This window comes from Eubalaena glacialis, chromosome 2 (assembly GCF_028564815.1).
Source record: "Eubalaena glacialis isolate mEubGla1 chromosome 2, mEubGla1.1.hap2.+ XY, whole genome shotgun sequence".
NCBI lineage: Eukaryota > Metazoa > Chordata > Mammalia > Artiodactyla > Balaenidae > Eubalaena > Eubalaena glacialis.
In genome coordinates this window covers 185203237-185225172 of record NC_083717.1, presented here as the reverse complement: position 1 = coordinate 185225172, position 21936 = coordinate 185203237, and the positions used below count along the sequence as shown (strand labels likewise).

Here is a 21936-nt window from a genome sequence, read left to right as displayed (position 1 = left end):
GAGTTATTATTTAGTTAACTTTATTGTGAACTCATTAGCAAAGGATTTTTTTCAAAATAATTTAGAGACTGCCTAAAGCTCACTACTGTCTATCCTTCATCTTTTACTCTTGCTTTATGAAACTTGTAACTTGCAGTATGCGGCCTGTGGCCTGGATTTAGCCTGCTCAACACAGAGTGTACACCGCGCTCAATATTTTTAGCTTTAAATTTAATTTGCTTATGTACAATAACTCCTTAGTTAAGAGGACCTAACCACCTGTTCCCTTCTACTACTGTTTAACTGGTACTCCCAGGTGACATGCTAACAAGCTTAGGTCAGTTAATATCACTTCAGTTGAATGTGAAATTAAACCTAGACTGTGTAGACATAATTCCATTGAAATTATGGAATGATTTGGGAAAAACAGACATGAAAAAGCTTCATTCACTTTTGAATCACACGTGATACTAAAATAAACATCTTCTCAATTCACCACTGTAATCAGTAAAAAAAAAAAAAAAATCCATATTGCCTGCATAGAAATGTGAACATCTTATAAAAATAACATGGTATATCCCTGATCTACATCACTGGAAACATGCCATATATGCCTAAAAATAAAACCCAAGGACACACTAATAATTACAGTATTTTAAACACATATAAATTAATTTAAAAATTATTAAAAAGTTAAACCAAACAGAAAGCCAAAGCAAAGTCTACAAAACTCACTATTAGCAAACAGAATCCCCGTTAGTAGGTAACCTCCCTGACCCCATTAGTAGTGTAAGCTCCCTGAAGACACAAAGACATCATCTGTTCTGTTCATTCAAGTTCTCATAAAGAACAGCACTTTGCATATGGTACAAATAAATAATAAATAGCATGTATTAAATATTTAATATTATATATTAATAATGAATAAATATTAAACAGTCAGAGAAAAGAAAGTTCTAGTAGATCAAATATTTTGTTTACAGCAGGAAAACTAATTCTGAAGGAATTTAGGAAGTAATTAAATATAAAACTAAAACTGCAATGGCCACAATTCAATCTTTAGCAGGCACCACGGTGATTATTAGGACTATCAGTTAAACTATATTATCAATGTTCTGGAAACACTATTAATATATATTTAAGTCAACAGAATACCAAATAAGATAGCTATGATTTTATAATACTAAGATTTTTTTTGAGCTACTGAAAACATTATAATGTCTCTACTGAGAAAATGATTAATGAAATCTTTATAGTTTAAGATCTAGATTTCTCCATTTCCATCAGCTAATTTCCTTAAATAAACATAATTCAAAATGTTTATCATAATACTTCCTCCACTCAAGGATTAGGTACAAAAGATCAGCCATCAAAAGCTCTGAAAATTTCTCCTGACAATGACAACGTACTACTGGGAAAAAATGGTGAATTCAAATCTTATTTCACAGCAACTTACTCTGACTTTTGGCAAGATTCTCCGAAGTGTCTCGGCAGGGTTCTGTCGCATCAGAAATGGAAGATTCGCAATCACGCTTGTTCCTTGGATATCTTGACCAGCACTTACAAAGAAAACACAAATTTAAAATTTGTAACTATAAATTTGTAATTATAATTTACATTATAAAAAGCAGGGATTAACTTGAAAACAACTGCTTTTTAATAACGAACACTCAGACTTCTGACAGTTTTCAACTTTAAACACATCATCTAGATATACAAATAAAGCCAGAACTGAAATTTCTGGCTTTAAGTCAATCTTATAACAAATGCATGAAGATATTAATTATGCTTATGCTAAAACAAGGTTCTCTATCCACACACACGTCTTGTCGAAGTCTAAAAATTTTGAGACCATTATTAGTTACTTTAAAATTCTACCTTATTTTTTCCTGTGACCTGCCAGTTTGCTATACTTTATAAAAATATAAATGATAAATTTCATTATGGTAAAATATTAATAATCATAACAACAGCAGGGACAGCAACAAAATCAACTACAGTAGAATCATACAACTTTCTTCTAGGACAATGAAACTACCTATTGCACTAGATTGAGTCACCAGAAACTTAACGATATATTCTATATTCTTAAAAGTCAGTAGGGTATATTTATATGGTACCTTTTTAACAGAACATTCATTAGGTCACTAAGTCTTTACCAAAATAATCTGTGATACTCTAGTGGCCTAAATACCTCAGAAAAAGTGTTCCAATTTTTCCAAGAAACCACTTTCATGCAAAAAAATTATTTGTTTTTAAAACATAAGCTAACCAACATAAGTTGTGCAAGTACTTGAAATATATATATATAAAAGATGCTAGTAAATGTGGCACCACCTCAGAGGGAAATTCCACCTATCGTTAACTGATACCAATTTAAATGTTAATTACTGATGCCGTTAATATTTATTTATCTTAACTAAACTTATTTTTACTTAACTCTTCAAATGGAATTATTTATTATATGTATATAAGACCTTAACATGGTTTTCTAAAGAGTTTTTAAAGTATTATATTTATTTGCTTCAGAGTTTTATAAGTTCTGTTAATAAGCAGCATATTCTGATTAAATGAAGCTGCACTGCTGTGACAAAGGCTTTTTCCCTGCTGCAGTATGGCAGGCTGTGAAATACAGGTCAGCACAATCATTCTACTATTCTCACCACTCTCTAAGTGAATACTTTAAAAGACAAAATCAAGAAGGAAAAGAGAAGGGAGGGAAACAGGAGACCCATGCCAAGGTGAGGAGAAGATCAAAAGAGGGAAATTAAAACTGCATATAAGATACTACTTGTAGTGGATTGAATGGTGGCCCCCCCCCATAAAATATGTCCACACCCTAATCCTGGAAACTGTGAATGTTATCTTAATTTGAAAAAGGATCTTAAAGAGAAATGCAAATCAAAACTAGAATGAGGTATCACCTCACACTGTTAGAATGGACATCATCAGAAAATCTACAAACAGTAAATGCTGGAGAGGGTGTGGAGAAAAGGGAACCCTCTTGCACTGTTGGTGGGAATGTAAAGTGATACAGCCACTATGGAGAACAGTATGGAGGTTCCTTCAAAAACTAAAAATAGAACTACCATACGACCCAGCAATCCCACTCCTGGGCATATACCCAGAGAAAACCACAATTCAAAAAGACACATGCACCCCAATGTTCATTGCAGCACTATTTACAATAGCCAGGTCATGGAAGCAACCTAAATGCCCATCAACAGACGAATGGATAAAGAAGATGTGGTACGTATATACAATGGAATATTACTCAGCCATAAGAAGGAATGAAATTGGGTCATCTGTAGAGATGTGGATGGACCTAGAGACTGTCATACAGAGTGAAGTAAGTCAGAAAGAGAAAAACAAATATCGTATATTAACACATATATGTAGAATCTAGAAAAATGGTACAGATGAACCAGTTTGCAAGGCAGAAATAGAGACACAGACGTAGAGAACAAACGTATGGACACCAAGGGGGGAAAGCGGCAGGGGGTGGGGGTGGGGGTGGGGGTGGGATGAATTGGGCGATTGGGATGGACATGTATACACAGATGTGTATAAAATGGATGACTAATAAGAACCTGCTGTATAAAAAAATAATAAAATTTTTTTAAAAAAGGATCTTGAGATAAAGAGATCATCATGGATTATCCCAGTAGGCTATAAACCCAATAACAAGTGTCCTTAAAAGAGACATTCAGGGGAAAAGACAGAACAGGAGGCAATTTGACCACAAAGCAGAGACTGGAGTGATGCTGCCACAAGCCAGAGAATGCTGACAACCACCAGAAGCTGGAAGAGACAAACAGATTCTCCCCTAGAGCCCTGCTGACACCTTGATTTCGATTCAGTTGATACTGATTTCAGACTTTTGACTTCCAGAACTATGAGAGAATACATTTCTGTTGTTTTAAGCCATTCAGTTTGTGGTAATTTACTGCAGCACCACAGGAAACAAATACACTACTAAAGAACTAAAAGAGAAGAGAAATATCTGAAAAAGTAATGTTTCATATGACAATGCCTGGCCCAAAGTAGAGGTTTAGTAAATGTCTCTTAAAAGGATGGATGAATGGATAGCTCACTGCATGAACTGATGTCAGGAATATTTAATATGAATTCAGTGAATTTCATTCACTGAATTTTTTGTTCACTAACTTTGCAATTAGTTAAAAAATATGATCACTAATACCTCATAGATGTGAAGAAAAAATATTTCATGGAAAAAAAAGAAACAGAAAACAAAAAATTAAATGGCAGATTTAAGACCCTAAATAGCAATAGTTACATTAAATGTAAAAATCTAAATACATCAATTAAAAGACAGGGACTGGCAAAGTGGATTAAAGAATATGACTCAACTAAATGCAGCCATGAGAAACTAATTTCAAATACAACAGTATCAGCAGGTTCAAAGTAAAGGACAGAAAATGATATATCACAGAAATACAAATCAAAAGAAAGCAGCTGTGACCATATTAATGTCAGATAAAGTGGACCTCATTGTAAAGAAAATCATCAGAGACAGACAAGGATATTATATAATGATAAAAGAGGAAGTCCACCACGAAGACATAGCAATTCTAAATGTGTATACACCAAATACAACTGCAAAAAAAAAACCAAAACAAACTGACAGTACTAAAAGGAGAAGTTGTCTAGACAAATACGCAGATAGATGGAGACTTCCACAACCCTCTCTCAACAACGGATGGAACTGGACAGAAAATCAAGGATAGAGAACTCAACAACAGCATCAACCAATAATATCTAATTAACATTTATAGAATACTCCATCCAACAACAGTAGAACACACATTCTTCTCAAGTGCCCAAAGAACATATACCATGAAAAACCATATCCTGGGCCATAAAAAAGTCGTCAACAAATCATACAAAGAGTTTTCTCTGACCACAGTGGAATCAAACTAGTAATCAATAATAAAAAGATAACAGAAAGCTCTCCAAATTCTTGGAAATGAAATAACATACTTCTACATAATAAATGGGTCAAAGAGGAAAATTTTTTAAAATACACTGAATTGCATGAAAATGAAACACAAAATTATAAAACTTTCTGGAACACAGCTGAAGCATTGCAGAGAGAGAAATTTATAACAATAAATGCATACATTTATGAAAGGAAAGAGGAAAAAATCTCAAATCAATAATCTAACTTTCCACCTTGAGAACTAGAAGAACAAATTAGTCACAATGCAAGCAGAGGAAGGAGATAATAAAGAGCAGAAATTAATGAAATAAAAACAGAAAACAATAGAAAAAAATAAATGAAACAAAGACCCAGTTCTTTTAAAGGATCAATAAAATTGACTAACTTTTAGCAAGACTGACAAAGTAAAAATGAGAGAAGACACAAATTACCAATATCAGGATTGAAACAGGAGATATCACTATAGCCCCTGCAGACATCGAAAGGATAATAAGAGAATGCTGTGAATAATTCTACACACATAAAATTGAAAACATAGACAAAATGGACCAATTCCTCAAAAAACACAAACTGCCACAACCCACCCACTAAGAAATACATCATTTGAATAATCCAACAATTATTAAGGAAATTGAATTCATATTTTAAAACTCCTGAAAAAAATCTCAAGGCCCAGATAGTTTCACTGAAGAATTCTACCAAACATTTAATGAAGAGTTAACACCATGCTACACAATCTCTTCCAGAAAACAGAAGAGAACACTTCCTAAATCACTTATGAAGCTATTATTACACTGATAACAAAACCTGGAAAGATTGTAAAATATATATATATATATACACATATATACACGCACATATACGCGTGTATATGTGTGTATATACACACACAACACACACACGCACACAACAATATCCCTCATGAATATATATGCAAAAATTCTTAACAAGGACTTCCCTGGCGGTCCAGTGGTTAGAACTTCACGCTTCCACTGCAGGGTGCGCAGGTTCAATTCATGGTCAGGGAACTAAGATCCCACAAGCCACATGGCCAAAAATAAATAAATAAATAAATAAATAAATAACTGTTCAATATCAAAAAAAAAACCAAAACCCAATCAAAAAATGGGCAGAAGACCTAAATACACATTTCTCCAAAGAAGATATACAGATCGCCAACAAACATATGAAAGAATGCTCAACATCACTAATCATTAGAGAAATGCAAATCAAAACTACAATGAGGTATCACCTCACACAGTCAGAATGGCCATCATCAAAAAGTCTACAAACAATAAATGCTGGAGAGGGTGTGGAGAAAAGGGAACCCTCTTGCACTGTTGGTGGGAATGTAAATTGATACAGCCACTATGGAGAACAGTATGGAGGTTCCTTAAAAAACTAAAAATAGAACTACCATATGACCCAGCAATTCCACTACTGGGCATATACCCTGAGAAAACCATAATTCAAAGAGTCATGTACCACAATGTTCACTGCAGCTCTATTTACAATAGCCAGGACATGGAAGCAACCTAAGTGTCCATCAACAGATGAATGGATAAAGAAGATGTGGCACATATATACAATGGAATATTACTCAGCCATGAAAAGAAATGAAATTGAGTTATTTGTAGTGAGGTGGATGGACCTAGAGTCTGTCATACAGAGTGAAGTAAGTCAGAAAGAGAAAAAGAAATACCATATGCTAACACATATATATGGAATCTAAAGAAAAAAAAAAGGTTATGAAGAACCTAGGGGCAGGACAGGAATAAAAATGCAGATGTAGAGAATGGACTTGAGGACACGGGGAGGGGGAAGGGTAAGCTGAGACAAAGTGAGAGACTGGCATGGACTTAATATACTACCAAATGTAAAATAGATAGCTACTGGGAAGCAGCCACATAGCACAGGGAGATCAGCTCAGTGCTTTGTGACCACCTAGAGGGGTGGGATAGGGAGGGTGGGAGGGAGACACAAGAGGGAGGAGATATGGGGATATATGTATATGTATAGCTGATTCACTTTGTTATACAGCAGAAACTAACACACCATTGTAAAGCAATTATACTCCAATAAAGATGTTAAAAAAAAAAAAATGGGCAGAAGACCTAAATAGACATTTCTCTAAAAAAGACATACAGATGGCCAAGAGGCACATGAAAAGATGTTCAACATCACTAATTATTAGACAAATGCAAATCAAAACTACAATGAGGTATCACCTCACACCAGTTAGAATGGGCATCATCAGAAAATCTACAAACAACAAATGCTGGAGAGGGTGTGGAGAAAAGGGAACCCTCTTGCACTGTTGGTGGGAATGTAAATTGATACAGCCACTATGGAGAACAGTATGGAGGTTCCTCAAAAAACTAAAAATCGAATTACCACATGACCCAGCAATTCCACTACTGGGCATATACCCAGAGAAAACCATAATTCAAAAAGACACATGCACTCCAATGTTCACTGCAGCACTATGTACAAGAGCCAGGTCATGGAAGCAACCTAAATGTCCATCAACAGACAAATGGATAAAGAAGATGTGGTACATATATACAATGGAATATTACTCAGCCATAAGAAGGAATGAAATTGGGTCCTTTGTAGAGACATGGATGGACCTAGACTGTCACACAGAGTGAAGTAAGTCAGAAAGAGAAAAACAAATATCGTATATTAACGCATGTATGTGGAATCTAGAAAAATGGTACAGATGAACCGGTTTGCAAGGCAGAAACAGACACAGATGTAGAGAACAAATGTATGGACACCAAGGGCGGAAAGGGGGGGGGGGTGGTGGGATGAATTGGGAGATTGGGATTGACATATATACACTACTATGTATAAAATAAATAACGAATGAGAACATGCTGTATAGCACAGGGAACTTCACTTCACTGTACAGTAGAAACTAACACAATATTGTAAAACAACTATACCCCCCAAAAAATTAATTAATTAATTTTTTAAAAAAGAACTCTTTTCCCAGTCTCTGCATGTATGGAGGATGGAAGCCCGGCTGTGGGCGGCAAGCAGCGGCCCTGGGAGGCTTCAAAAAAAAATCCTTAACAGAGTATTAGCAAATAAAATATAGTAATATATTAAAGGAAGAATTATACACCATGATCAAATGAGATTTACTCCAGGGATGCAAGGCTAGTTCAATACTCAAAATCAGTGTAATCCATCATATTAACAGGTTAAAGAAGAAAAATATCACATGATCATATCAATGCAGAAAAACATTTGACAAAATTCAACACATGAACACTGAAATTACAAATAAAATATCATTTACAATCACTCAAAAAACGAAATACTAACAAAATTACAGGACTCGTATGCTGAAAACACAATGTTAATGAAAGAAATCAAAGGAGATCTAAATAATTAGAAAAACCTACTATGCTCATAGATTGGGAAATTCAGCATAATAAATATGTCAATTCTCCCAAATTGGTGTACAAGTTTAACACAATTCCTATCAAAATCCCAACAAGATTTTTGGGAGGTAAACAATATTTTTCTAAAATTTATACGGAAAAGCAACAAAACTAGAATAGCTGAAACAATTTTTAAAAAGAAGAATAAAGTGGGAAGAATCTATCTACTCAATTTTAAGACTTATTATATAGCTACATTAACCAAGACTGCATGGTACTGGCAGAGAGATAAGACACATAAATCAATGGAACAGAAGAGAGAACCCAGAAAATAGACCTCCACAAATATGTACACTCCACAAGTATGCACAGCTGACTTTTGACAGAGGTTCAAAAGCAATTCAGTGGAGCAAAGACAGCCTTTTCAGCAAGTGGTGCTAGAGCAACAGGACACCCATAGGCAAAAAAAAGCCTCCAAAAAGAAAAACCAAAACCAAAACCCTTGACCTAATTCTCACATTAACTCAAAATGATTCTATAAAATGTAAAACTATAAAATTTTTTAAAAACACAGGAGAAAATCTTCTAAATCTAGGGTTAGGCAAAGAGTTCTTAAACTTGACACCAAAAGCGGGATCAATAAAAGGAAAAACTGATAAATTGGACTTCATCAAAATTAAAAACTTTTGCACTGTGAAAGACTTTGTTAAGAGGATGAAAAGACAAGCAAGCCACAGAGGAGGAGAAATATTTGCAAACTACATGTCTAACAAAGGTGTAGTATCTAGAATATAAAAAAGAACTCTCAAACTCAACAGTAAAAAAGCACACAATCCAATTAGAAAATGGGCAAAAGGAATGAAGAGACTTTTTATTGACTGTAAATAAGCACACGAAAAAGATGTTTAACATTGTTAACTATAAGGTAAATGTAAAGTAAAACCACAGTGAAATATCACTATACACTTATCAGGATAAAAAATGAAACAGAAAATAATTCCACCACCAAATGCAAAGAAACTAAATCACTCATTCATCGATGGTGGAAATGCAAACTGGTACAGCCACTCCAGAAAAATGTTGGCAATTTCTTAGAAAACTAAACATGCAACCAGCAATTGTACTCTTGGGCATTTATCCCAAAGAAATGAAAACTTACATTCACACAAAAACCTGTGGATGAATGTTTAGAGCAGCTTTATTTGAACCAAAAAATGTAAACAACCTATAAGTCCTTAAATGGGTGAATGGTTAAACAAACTGTAGTCCATACATACCACAGAATGCTACCCAGCAATAAAAAGGAACAAAATATTGACAGATGCAACAACCTGATGAACCTCTAGAGAATTATGCTGAGTGAAACATTAGCCAACCCCGAAAGGTTACATACTGTATGATTCCATTTATATAACATTCTTGAAATGACAAAATTATACAAATGGAAAATAGATTAAGTGATTTCCAGAGGATGGGTGTGGGGCAGGAGGGAAAAAGACATGACTACTTAAGTTTAACATGAGGGATCCTGGGGTGATGGAAAGCCTACCTATCTTGATTGTATCAATGTCCATATTCTGGTTGTGTATCATACTATAGTTTTTCAAATGTGATTATAGGGGCGTTGGGCTGCACCCCACAGGCCTACAAGCCTTGTAGTTGCCCAGCCTCAAGACAGAAGAAAGAGCCCAGAGACAGCGACAGAGACATCAATGATTTACTGGATAAGGGATCTTACACGTCCGAAACAAACAGTCATGGAGCAACACCCCACCACATACAGCAGATGGCAGGCAGGGCATGGCAGCAACCTTCGCTACTCCAGGGAGAAGGAGGGTACCAGTTATAGGGGAAATTGATGTCAGGTTGGCTCATCAGTTACCAGGGAAACCAGCAGCTGGGGCAAGTCCCTCACAGCCCCTCAGGTTAACTACCATCACGAGGGCAGATGTTTCCCTTTATTAAAACTAGGGGGTGGAGCCATTCTGGCTTAAGGATTAGAACAATCACAGCTGGGCCAGGGGGAAGCACGGTCATGTGAGTAGGGTGTAGGTGAAGCAGGGACTGGTTGGGCAGGGGATGTACAAAGAGCAAGAGAACAGCCATGTAGACTGGCCTGACCATACAAGGGGGAAACTGGATAAAGGGTACATGGCTATCTCTGTATTATTTCTTACAACTGTCTATGAATCTATAATTATCTCAAAATAAAAAGTTAATTTTTTAAAGATCAATGTGACAAAATTTTTAAAAAACACATATGAACATATCAATAGATGCAGAAATCTGACAAGTCCAACATTCATTCATGATTTAAAACTATCAACAAACTAGAAATAGAGGGGAACTTCTTCAACCAGATAAAGGGCATCTATGAAAAACTTACAGCTAACATGATACTTAAACGTGAAACAGTGAATGCTTTCTCCCTAATCACGAACAAGGCAAGAATGTTCACCATTACTACTTCTACTCAACATTGTGTTAAAGGTTTGAGCCAGTGTAATAGGCAATAAAAAGAAACAAAAGGCTTACAGATTGGAAAGGAATAGGTTAAACTGTAATGTACAAAATAGCTAGTAGAACTGATAAGTCAGTGTGGCAGGATACAAGGAAAATATATAAGTCAATTGTATTTCTATATACTAGAAAAGAAAAATCATAAATAGTGATTTAAAAAGCAATCTAGTTTAGATTAACATAAGATTATGAAATACATCTGGAAAATTTGGTAAAAGATGTGCAAGATCTGTAGACCAAAAACTACAAAACATGTTGAGAGAAATAAAAAAGACCTAAATATATGGAGAGAGATTTAGCACTCAAGGATGAAAGACTCAATACTGTAAAGAATACTGTACTCCCAAACTGAAGTACAGACTCAACATGACCCCAATTTAAATCCCAATAGGCTTTTTGTAGAAATGAACGAGTTTACTCTAAAATTTGTATGGAAATGCAAAGGAACTAGAAAAGCAGAAACAAATTTGAAAAACGATGAAGTTGCAGGGCTAATACAACCTGATTTCAAGACTTATTATAGAGTTACAATAAACAAGATAGTGTGGCAGTGGCACAAGATAGACATATAGATCAATGGAAAAGGACGGAGAGAGTAGAGAGTGCAGAAACAGACCCAAACATAAATGGGCAATTGATTTTTGACAAAGGTGACAAGACAATTCAATGAAGAAATGATCATCTTTTCAACAAATGGTACTGGAACAAATGGAAAGCTATATGCAAAACATAATGAATCTCTGCCCAACCTGAACCAATAGACAAAAATTAACTCAAAATGAATCACGGGGGCTTCCCTGGTGGCGCAGTGGTTAAGAATCCGCCTGCCAGTTTAGGGGACACGGGTTCGAGCCCTCGTCCGGGAAGATCCCACATGCCGCAGAGCAACTAAGCCCGTGCGCCACAACTACCGAGCCCGCATGCCTAGAGTCTGTGCTCCGCAACAAGAGAAGCCACCGCAATGAGAAGCCGGCACCACAAGGAATAGTAGCCCCTGCTCGCCACAACTAGAGAAAGCCCGTGCACAGCAATGAACACAGGACACAGCCAAAAATAAATAAATAAATAAATTTATAAAAAAAAAATGAATCACGGGCCTGAATGTAAGAGCCAACACTATAAAACTTCTAGAGGAAAACTTAGCAGAAATTCTTAGTGGCCTTGGGTTTGACAAATATTTCTTAAGTAGGACACAAAAGATAGAAATTCTAACCAAAAAAAGTCAAAAATGAATTTAATCAAAATTGAAAACATTTGTTTTTCAAAGGCACTGTTACAGAAACAAAAAGGCAAGCCATACCGAAGACGTATATCCAACAAACAATTTGCATCTAGAATACATAAAGAACTCAAACTAAATAATAATAAGAACATCCAATATAAAATGGACAAAAGATTTCAAAACTTCATCAAAGAAAAATAGACAAATGGCAAATAAACATATGAAAAAGATGCTCAACAAAATTCATCATTACGTAAATTCAAATTATAATGACAATAAGATACCACTACACATCCACTAGAATGACTAAAATTTATAAAGACTGAACACACCAAATGTAGGCAAGGATGAGGCACTCTCACACACCACTGGTGGAAATGTAAAATGGTACAACCACTTTGGGAAAGTTTGACAATTTCTTAAAAGGTACACATACACCTACCAAACAACCCAGACATAACACTCACAGATATTTACCCAAGAGAAATGAAAGAATATGTCCACAGAAACACCTCAACATGATATTCATCATAGTTTTGTTTATAATAGACAAAAATTGGAAATGTCCCAAATGTTCACTAACAGGTGGACAGATAACCAAACTGTGCTATAGTATACAGTGGAATATAGTGCTAGTAGTATACAGTGGAATACTACTAGCAGTAAAAAGGAATGAACTACTGATATGCATGACAACATGGGTGAATTTCAAAATAATTATGCTAATAAAAGAAGCCATACTGAAAAGAATATATACTACTGTGTGATTCCACTTATATAAGAATAGATACATGTATATGTATAACTGAATCGCTTTGCTGTACACCTGAAACTAACACAACATCATTAATCAACCATGCTCCAATATAAAATAAATTTTTTTTAAATAAAATAAAATAATAAAGAATGCAGACTAAGCTATAGCGAGAGAAAGCAGATCAGTTGTTGCCTAAGAATGAGGGAGGGGAAAAGGAAGTTGGGATTATAAGAGAGCATGAGAAAACTTTTAGGGGTAATGAATATGTTTATTATCTTGATCATGAAGAGGGTCTCAACAGCATATACATATTTCAGAACTCATCAGATGGTGCATTTTAAATATATGTGCAGTTCATTCTACATCAACAATACTTCAATAAATCTGTGCAAAATAAAGTATATAAATACAAAAGGAAAGACTGGTAGAAGGGCATCTAGGAAGACAGCAGCAGTAAAGACATAGTTTTTGAAAATTCCTGAATTCCCCATAAAAACAGACAGATCAACTAGGAGAGTAAAATTTAAAAACTACACATGACATCGCCAACATAAGTGGTAAGATTTCCAACACAAACCCAAAATACATGCACATATGAGAAGCAGCTAAAACTGCGAATGATTTTGTATACTCCTAATGAGTTCAATGAATCCACAGTAATACCTGAAAGGACTGGAGCAGTCTAATCCCCATGAACTCTCAAAAAATCTAGAACAAAGGTCCACGCTGAAGGAAAGTTCTAGGAAACAGAATCTGAACTGAACAGCACAGAAACAACAGACCACAAAGGAAAGAGAAGGTCCAAAGTACTTTAGAGAAACAGAGCCAAGAAACTTCGGAAAGTAAGGCATCCTATTTTGAACAGTACAAAAAAAAGGGCGGGGGGAGCGACTCTGTTGAAATTAGAAAAGCTATCCTGAACCACAGCTTCTTATAAGGGTTATGAAACGAATTTCACATAAATATGAGACATATACAAGGACCATGTTCAAATTCCATATAGTTATTTTTTTTAAAAAGAGAATAAGGACTGAACTAATATTCTTAAAGACAATGAAAGACAGACAAGCCCACAAAACAGCTAATTATAACCTACTATTTTTCCACAAGCAAAGGAAAAAAATGAAGAAAATGTGTAAGACATAGGAAAAAAACACATGAATCATAATTATGAAAGCTCAGAAATAAGGTGATAAAACTCAGGAAAGAATTGAAAGAAAATATCTTGAAAAAGACTAAACTATAAAGAACACAAGGTTGAATAAATAAAATATATAATGCCTTAAGAAAAATAAAGGTGAAGAGAATAAAAATTTTAAATTAAAAAAGATTAAAAAGATTTGAGAGAAAGTGATATATAAGACAGGCAAAGAAAATCCAACATACTTTTAATAGGAGTCCCTAAAGAAGCAACCAAATCAAGGGAACCATCAAAAAGAACATTACTTGAAATGAAAAAAGATTCAAAAGAGCACCCTGTGTACCTGAGAAAATCGATCCAGCATAACCAACACTGAAATATATTAAAGGACTTTAAAAAAATCCTTTGGGCATCCAAGAAGATGAGCAAGTTACTTAGTAATAGAAAAAAATATATGGATTGTCATTAGACTTTGACAGCTATAAGATGTTAGAAAAGCAAATAATAGTCTATTGGTGACACTGCTTACTATAAACAGGACATGAAAAAATATAAAAAGAAAGTACAGCTAAATTGTAATCACCATAATCTCTATCAAATATAAAATCTAAACTTAATTTCTATAATCAATATATGTATGGCCCTTGTCCCACCAAGGGAGAAAAATACATACATTTGGGTATTGTGTTAAGTATCAGTGCTTAGAAGGGAAAGCAATTGAGTTAGCTAGTGGTCCTCAGCCGAGAGCGATCCCCTCCTCCCCAAGGGCACATATGACAATGTCTGGAGACATTTTTGATCATCACAACTTGGGAGATGCTACTATAATCCAGTAGGTAGGATCAAGGGATGCTGCTAAAACATTCCACAACACACAGAACAGCTACCCACAACAAAGAATGCCAATGTCTCAACCACAAAAAATGTCTAAGGAACCCTAGTTTACACAAAGTAACAATTAGTTGAACCATATGAAATTGCCAACATTAGATAATTATTGACCTATAACAACAGTAATTTCATATTTTCAATCTATGCATTAAGCTTAGCAGAAATATACTGTCAGGGCCTTCAAGGAAATGTATACAGGTTGGTAACCACAATATGCTAGAGCAGTGGTTTCCAAACTTCAGCATGTATCAGAATCATCCTGCAGCACTTGTTAAAACTGGGTCTCACCCCCAGAGATTCTGGGACAGTAGGTCTTGGTGAGGCCTGGGAACTTGATTTCTAACATGTTCCCAGGTAATGCTGATGCTGATGGAGATAATAATCTGAGAGCTGCCATGACAAGAGGAAGGGTCAAATAAAGGAAAGAGGAAAGCTCCTATTCTCCTTTTGTAGACTACACGTGTGAAATACGCCAAGCGCACAGAAGCAGTTTGCCCAAATGAAGCACAAAGTCCATTTGACCTGAATGCATGTGTGCACTACTTCTGTCTACAGTTCTGTCTACAGTTCTACAGTTCTGGCACTGCTTCTGTCTACAGTTCACAAAAACAATGTTAAAAGCGATGTGGCAAAGAACAGGTAGCAGAGACGGAATAACAGGTAGTCTACTTAAAAGCACATTAGAGGAAAGTTTGAGGAGGAGTTGGGAAAGGGTAACAGACTTGGAGAACAGTAAACTTGGGTGAACATGAAAGTGGGGTACTGAGTCCCCCATGCCCGGGAATTTCTCAGGTGCTGTGGACCTGCTGTTACCTCCTGCTGACTTTGGTCAAAGGTAGTATAAATAAGCCAAATATGTGTGGATCTATGCTATCATCACCAAATGCAAGGGACCCAGAAATAATCAGCATAAGTTTAAGTCAACAATATAAAATTAAGTCTATTGCTACGTGATATGGTGTATGTAATTTTAAAATAAATGTTTGATCAATGTTAAACTTTTTTTTTTTTTTAACAAAATAAGCTTCCTACACTTCAAAGCCTACAACTTTCAACTGAAAGGCACAAGGAACAATCCTCCTGGCTACAATATGAGCTGCTCCTTTTTGCCCCAACTCTGCTATTCTTTGGGGCATGTTCCTTTTCTAGGATACTCAGAAACAAAAAGGACACAAGCCCACTCAGCAAACCATTCCTCTAAAACTAAAAAGAACTGGGTTAATCATCTAATCTGTACACTAGTGGCTAAAAGGGAAAGACAGGGGAAAAAAAAGACTACTGAAATAAATGAATTTAGGACAGCTATCTCTTAAATTAATGTTACTAATTATTTTATTCCCACTGGGGGATGCACCTATTTTAAAGAGCCATTTATAGTAATATATTAAGCCAATGAAAAACAAGTCAATCCACTCAAGCATTTTTTGCTAAAATAAAAGGTTTCGCAGTCTTCGTTGTCATCCCGGGCCTACCACTGTCATGGGCAACTTCATTCAGCTGAATGAGGAACAGCTAGTTTTTGGCCCCCTCTAATTCAAGGATGTCTGGCACAAAGTTTACATTCCGCGATGCTTAGCATGGTATCTAGCACACAGTAAGGGCTCCATAAATATCTGTTGATTTAAATTGAGTCTGTCTCCACATCAGCAACCATTGTCAAAGGCTGGATCATATCATTATCTAGAAACGCTTCATCTGTATAATCTCAAACTCTGTGATCTCCTTTGCTGCTCATAAACTCTTAACTATTTTTCTGTTGCTAAACCCATTTTTACCCTCATCACATTTCTAATCCCTTCAATTCCTTCTTATTCTCCAGTTTCTAATATTCATCCTAGTTTCACTTTCTTCCTTGGCAGCCTGAACCTCCCTATTACTTCAATTACACTCTCACCAATAAACTTACTTCTTCAATTCTCCTCCTCCTAATTACAACAATAAAAATAGTATCTAATATACTATATGCTAGGCCTTATGCTAATAAACACCTTCCTTGCAGTATTAGATACTATTACTAGCTCCATTTTATAGATGAGGAAATTAGGGCTTAGAAAGTTGAAGGTACTTGCCCAACATTACCTAGCCTGGACAACTCCAAAACCCATGCACTGACCATTACATACACCACCTCTCTTCCAACCTGGGCACCCAGCTAATACCAAACTCATCCATCTGCTTTTCCATCCCACTCCTGCTCCCAAGCTATGTAGCACTACTAGAGAGAACTGCGTAATAATGCTGCTTTTAAAAACATACAATTTCAAAAAAAAAAAAAAAAAAGCCTGTCCTCAATGATACTGGAGGCAAACAAAATGATAACTAATTTGTGGGAGATCAAGAAAAGGAGTAAAAATTCTTAGTATATTATATTTGCTTAAAGCACTTTCAGAAGCATTATCTTGGGTCTCTAAAAATGAGGCTATCTGTGCTAGTTTATGAAACCCATGCCCTTGCCCACAAAGAATAAGCTGCATGTTACAACAGACCTAGATACTAACAATACTGTCTTTCTCTATTCTTATACCTTGTTTCAACCTTCTGAGAGGTCAAAATCTAAAGACGAAGACAGATTCACATGCTAAAAATTCTAACTGTATAGCAAAAAGCCCTATCCTCTTTTCATAGCTAGACAACCCTCACAGTTTACTGAATCCTAAACCAATTAGAAAAGGAAGAGGGGAAGGAGCAGATGCTATCCAAAGGTGATGACGTCACATAGTCAAAGGAGCAGATGCTATCCAAAGGTGACAACATCACATAGTCACCACTGGAGAAATTAACTTGAGAACTCTAGCTCTGCTGACTGTTCAACTATGTGTGGGATCCTAAATGATCTGTATACACAGAGCCTGTGATCCTAATCCTACCGGCTCTCACTTCAAATTCCAAAATACAACACAAACTGCTGATACTATGTTTGAATTTGTAACAATGAAGCAGATGTCACACAGGCCTTGCTTTGAGTTCCCAATGAAAACTAAATGTTACATAGTTGATATTTAATTATTTCTTTACTCAAAATAAATTAAACAGTTTGTTTTAATGAATAGAACAAAATTAATTAAATGATTAGCCTAGAGAATTAAACTTCCAAGAAAGATAAAACCTCCTTTTAAGAAAAAGATGACTCAAGAATCTAAAGCAGAAGATACCAAATATCAATCCATAACATCAAGAATTTTTCAAATGTGGTGTATTTTCACGTTAGTACTATAAAATTTAGTCCTTAATAATGTTAAATCTTCAAAACATCACCTTAAAAAGTTTACGTAGTTAGAGACCCATTCAACTCTACTTACAGTCATCATGCTTAGAATCGTAGAGAAACAAATTATATTTTTAATAGCACCGAAGGAAGGTAAAAGAAAACAAACATTTAGACTCACGTTGACTTCTCCAAGTATCTCCATAAAACTCAGATCTGGAGATTGGTTCAAGATGGCAAAGTAGAAGGACATGCGCTCACTCCCTCTTGCAAGAGCACCAGAATCACAACTAACTGCTGAACAATCATCAACAGGAAGACACTGGAGATGACCAAAAAAAGACACCCCACATCCAAAGACAAAGGAGAAGCCGCAATGACATGGTAGGAGGGGCGCAAACACAATAAAATCAAGTCCCATAACTACCAGGTGGGTGACTCACAAACTGGAGAACAATTATACCACAGAGGTCCACCCACTGGAGTGAAGGTTCTGAGCCCCACGTCAGGCTTCCCAACCTGGGGGTCCAGCAACAGAAGGAGGAATTCCCCGAGAATCAGACTTTGAAGGCCAGTGGAATTTGATTGCAGGACTTCTACAGGACTTGGGGAAACAGAAGTGCCCTTGTGTCCACTCTTGAAGGGCACACCCAGGGTAGTGTGTGCATCGGGACCCCGGGGGAAGGAGCAGTGACCCCAAAGGAGACTGAGCCAGCCCTGCCTGCTGGTGTTGGAGGGTCTCCTGCAGAGGCAGGGGGTGGCTGTGGCTCACCAAGGGACAAGGACACTGGCAGCAGAAGTTCTGGGAAGTACTCCTTGGTGTGAACCCTCCCAGAGTCCACCATTAGCCCCACCAAAGAGCCGGGTATGCTCCAGTGCTGGGTCACTTCAGGCCAAACAACCAACAGGGAGGGAACCAAGTCCCACCCATCAGCAGACAAGTGGAATAAAGGCTTACTGAGCTCTGCCCACCAGAGCAACACCCAGCTCTATCCACCACCAGTCCCTCCCATCAGGAAGCCTGCACAAGCCTCTTTGATAGCCTCATCCACCAGAGCGCAGACAGCAAAAGCAAGAAGAACTACAACCCTGCAGCCTGTGGAATGAAAACCACATCACAGAAAGACAGACAAAATGGAAAGGCACAGGACTATGTACCAGATGAAGGAACAAGACAAAAGCCCAGAAAAACAACTAAATGAAGTGGAGATAGGCAACCTTCCAGAAAAAGAATTCAGAATAAGGATAGTGAAGATGATCCAGGACCTCGGGAAAAAAATGGAGGCAAACATGTAGAAGATGCAAGAAATGTTTAACAAAGACCTAGAAGAATTAAAGAACAAACACCTCAAAGAACTGAAGAACAAACAAACAGAGATGAACAATACAATAACTGAAATGAAAATACACTAGAAGGGAATCAATAGCAGAATAACTGAGGTAGAAGAACGGATAAGTGACCTGGAAGACAGAATGGTGGAATTCACTGCCGTGGAACAGAATAAAGAAAAAAGAATGAAAAGAAGTGAAGACACCCTAAGAAACCTCTGGGACAACATTAAACACACCAACATTCGCATTATAGGGGTCCTAGAAGGAGAAGAGAGACAGAAAGGAACCGAGAAGATATTTGAAGAGATTATAATAGAAAACTTCCCAAACATGGGAAAGGAAACAGCCACCCAAGTCCAGGAAGCGCAGAGAGTCCCAGGCAGGATAAACCCAAGGAGAAACACGCTAAGACACATAGTAATCAAACTGACAAAAACTAAAGACAAAGAAAAATTATTAAAACAAACAAGGGAAAAATGACAAATAACATACCAGGGGACTCCCATAAGGTTAATAGCTGATTTCTAAGCAGTAACTCTACAAGCCAGAAGGGAGTGGCACGATATAATTAAAGTGATGAAAGGGAAGAAACTACAACCAAGATTACTCTACCCAGCAAGGATCTCATTCAGATTTGACAGAGAAATCAAAAGCTTTACAGACAAGCAAAAGCAAAAGAATTCAGCACTACCAAACCAGCTACACAACAAATGCTAAAGGAACTTTTGTAAGTGGGAAACACAACAGAAGAAAAAGACCCACAAAAACAAACCCAAAACAATTAAGAAAATAGTAATAGGAACATTCATGTCGATAATTACCTTAAATGTGAATGAATTACACGTTCCAACCAAAAGACACAGGCTCGCTGAATGGATACAAAAACAAGACCCATATATATGCTGTCTACAGGAGACCCACTTCAGACCTAGAGACACATACAGACTGAAAGTGAGGGGATGGAAAAAGATATTCCATGCAAATGGAAATCAACAGAAAGCTGGAGGAGCAATACTCATATCAGATAAAATAGACTTTAAAATAAAGAATGTTACAAGAGACAAGGAAGGACACTACATAATGATCAAGGGATCAATCCAAGAAGAAGATATAGCAATTCTAAATATATATGCACCCAACACAGGAACACCTCAGTACATAAGGCAAATGCTAACAGCTGTAAAAGAGGAAATCGACAGTAACACAGTAATAGTGGGGGACTTTAACACCTCACTTACACCCATGGACAGAACATCCAGACAGAAAATTAATAAGGAAACACAAGCTTTAAATGACACAATAGACCAGATAGATTTAATTGATATTTATAGGACACTCCATCCAAAAACGGCAGATTACACTTTCTTCTCAAGTGCACACGGAACATTCTCCAGGATAGATCCCATCTTGGGTCACAAATCAAGCCTCAGTAAATTCAAGAAAATTGAAATCATATCAAGCATCTTTTGCGACCACAAGGCTATGAGATTACAAATCAATTACAGGGGAAAAAATGTAAAAAACACAAACACATGGAGGCTAAACAATATGTTACTAAATAACCAAGAAATCAAAGAGGAAATCAAAAAATATCTAGAGACAAATTACAACGAAAACACGACAATCCAAAACTTATGGGATGCAGCAAAAGCAGTTCTAAGAGGGAAGTTAATAGCAATACAAGCCTACCTCAAGAAACAACAAACATCTCAAATAAACAATCTAACCTTACACTTAAAGGAACTAGAGAAAGAAGAACAAACAAAACCGAAAGTTAGTAGAAGGAAAGAAATCATAAAGATCAGAGCAGAAATAAATGAAATAGAAACAAAGAAAACAATAGCAAAGATCAATAAAACTAAAAGCTGGTTCTTTGAGAAGATAAACAAAATTGATAAAGCTTTAGCCACACTCATCAAGAAAAAGAGGGAGAGGACTCAAATCAGTAAAATTAGAAACGAAAAAGAAGAAGTTACAACGGACACCACAGAAATACAAAGCATCATGAGAGACTACTACAAGCAACTCTATGCCAATAAAATGGACAACCTGGAAGAAATGGACAAATTCCTAGAAAGGTATAACCTTCCAAGACTGAACCAGGAAGAAATAGAAAATATGAACAGACCAATCACAAGTAATGAAACTGAAACTGTGATTATTCTTCCAACAAACGTAAGTCAGGACCAGATGGCTTCATAGGGGAATTCTATCAAACATTTAAAGAAGAGCTAACACCCATCCTTCAAACTCTTCCAAAATACTGCAGAGGAAGGAACACTCCTAAACTCATTCTACGAGGTCACCATCACCCTGATACCAAAACCAGACAAAGATACTACTAAAAAAGAAAATTACACACCAATGTCACTGAAGAATATAGATGCGAAAATCCTCAACAAAATACTAGCAAACAGAATCCAACAACACATTAAAAGGATCATACACCATGATCAAGTGGGATTTATCCCAGGGATTCAAGGATTCTTCAATATATGCAAATCAATCAATGTGATACACCACATTAACAAATTGAA

At 36.3% G+C, this 21936-nt stretch overlaps 1 protein-coding gene across 1 annotated transcript in view; it reads right to left on the bottom strand.

Moving 5' to 3' along the window:
• PPP4R4 (protein phosphatase 4 regulatory subunit 4) overlaps positions 1–21936 on the bottom strand; it is a 122582-nt gene that overhangs the window by 78415 nt on the left and 22231 nt on the right. The window contains exon 3 of the mRNA XM_061182841.1: positions 1436–1538. Coding sequence (XP_061038824.1) covers positions 1436–1538 — 103 coding nt within the window. The remainder of the gene's footprint in view (positions 1–1435; positions 1539–21936) is intronic.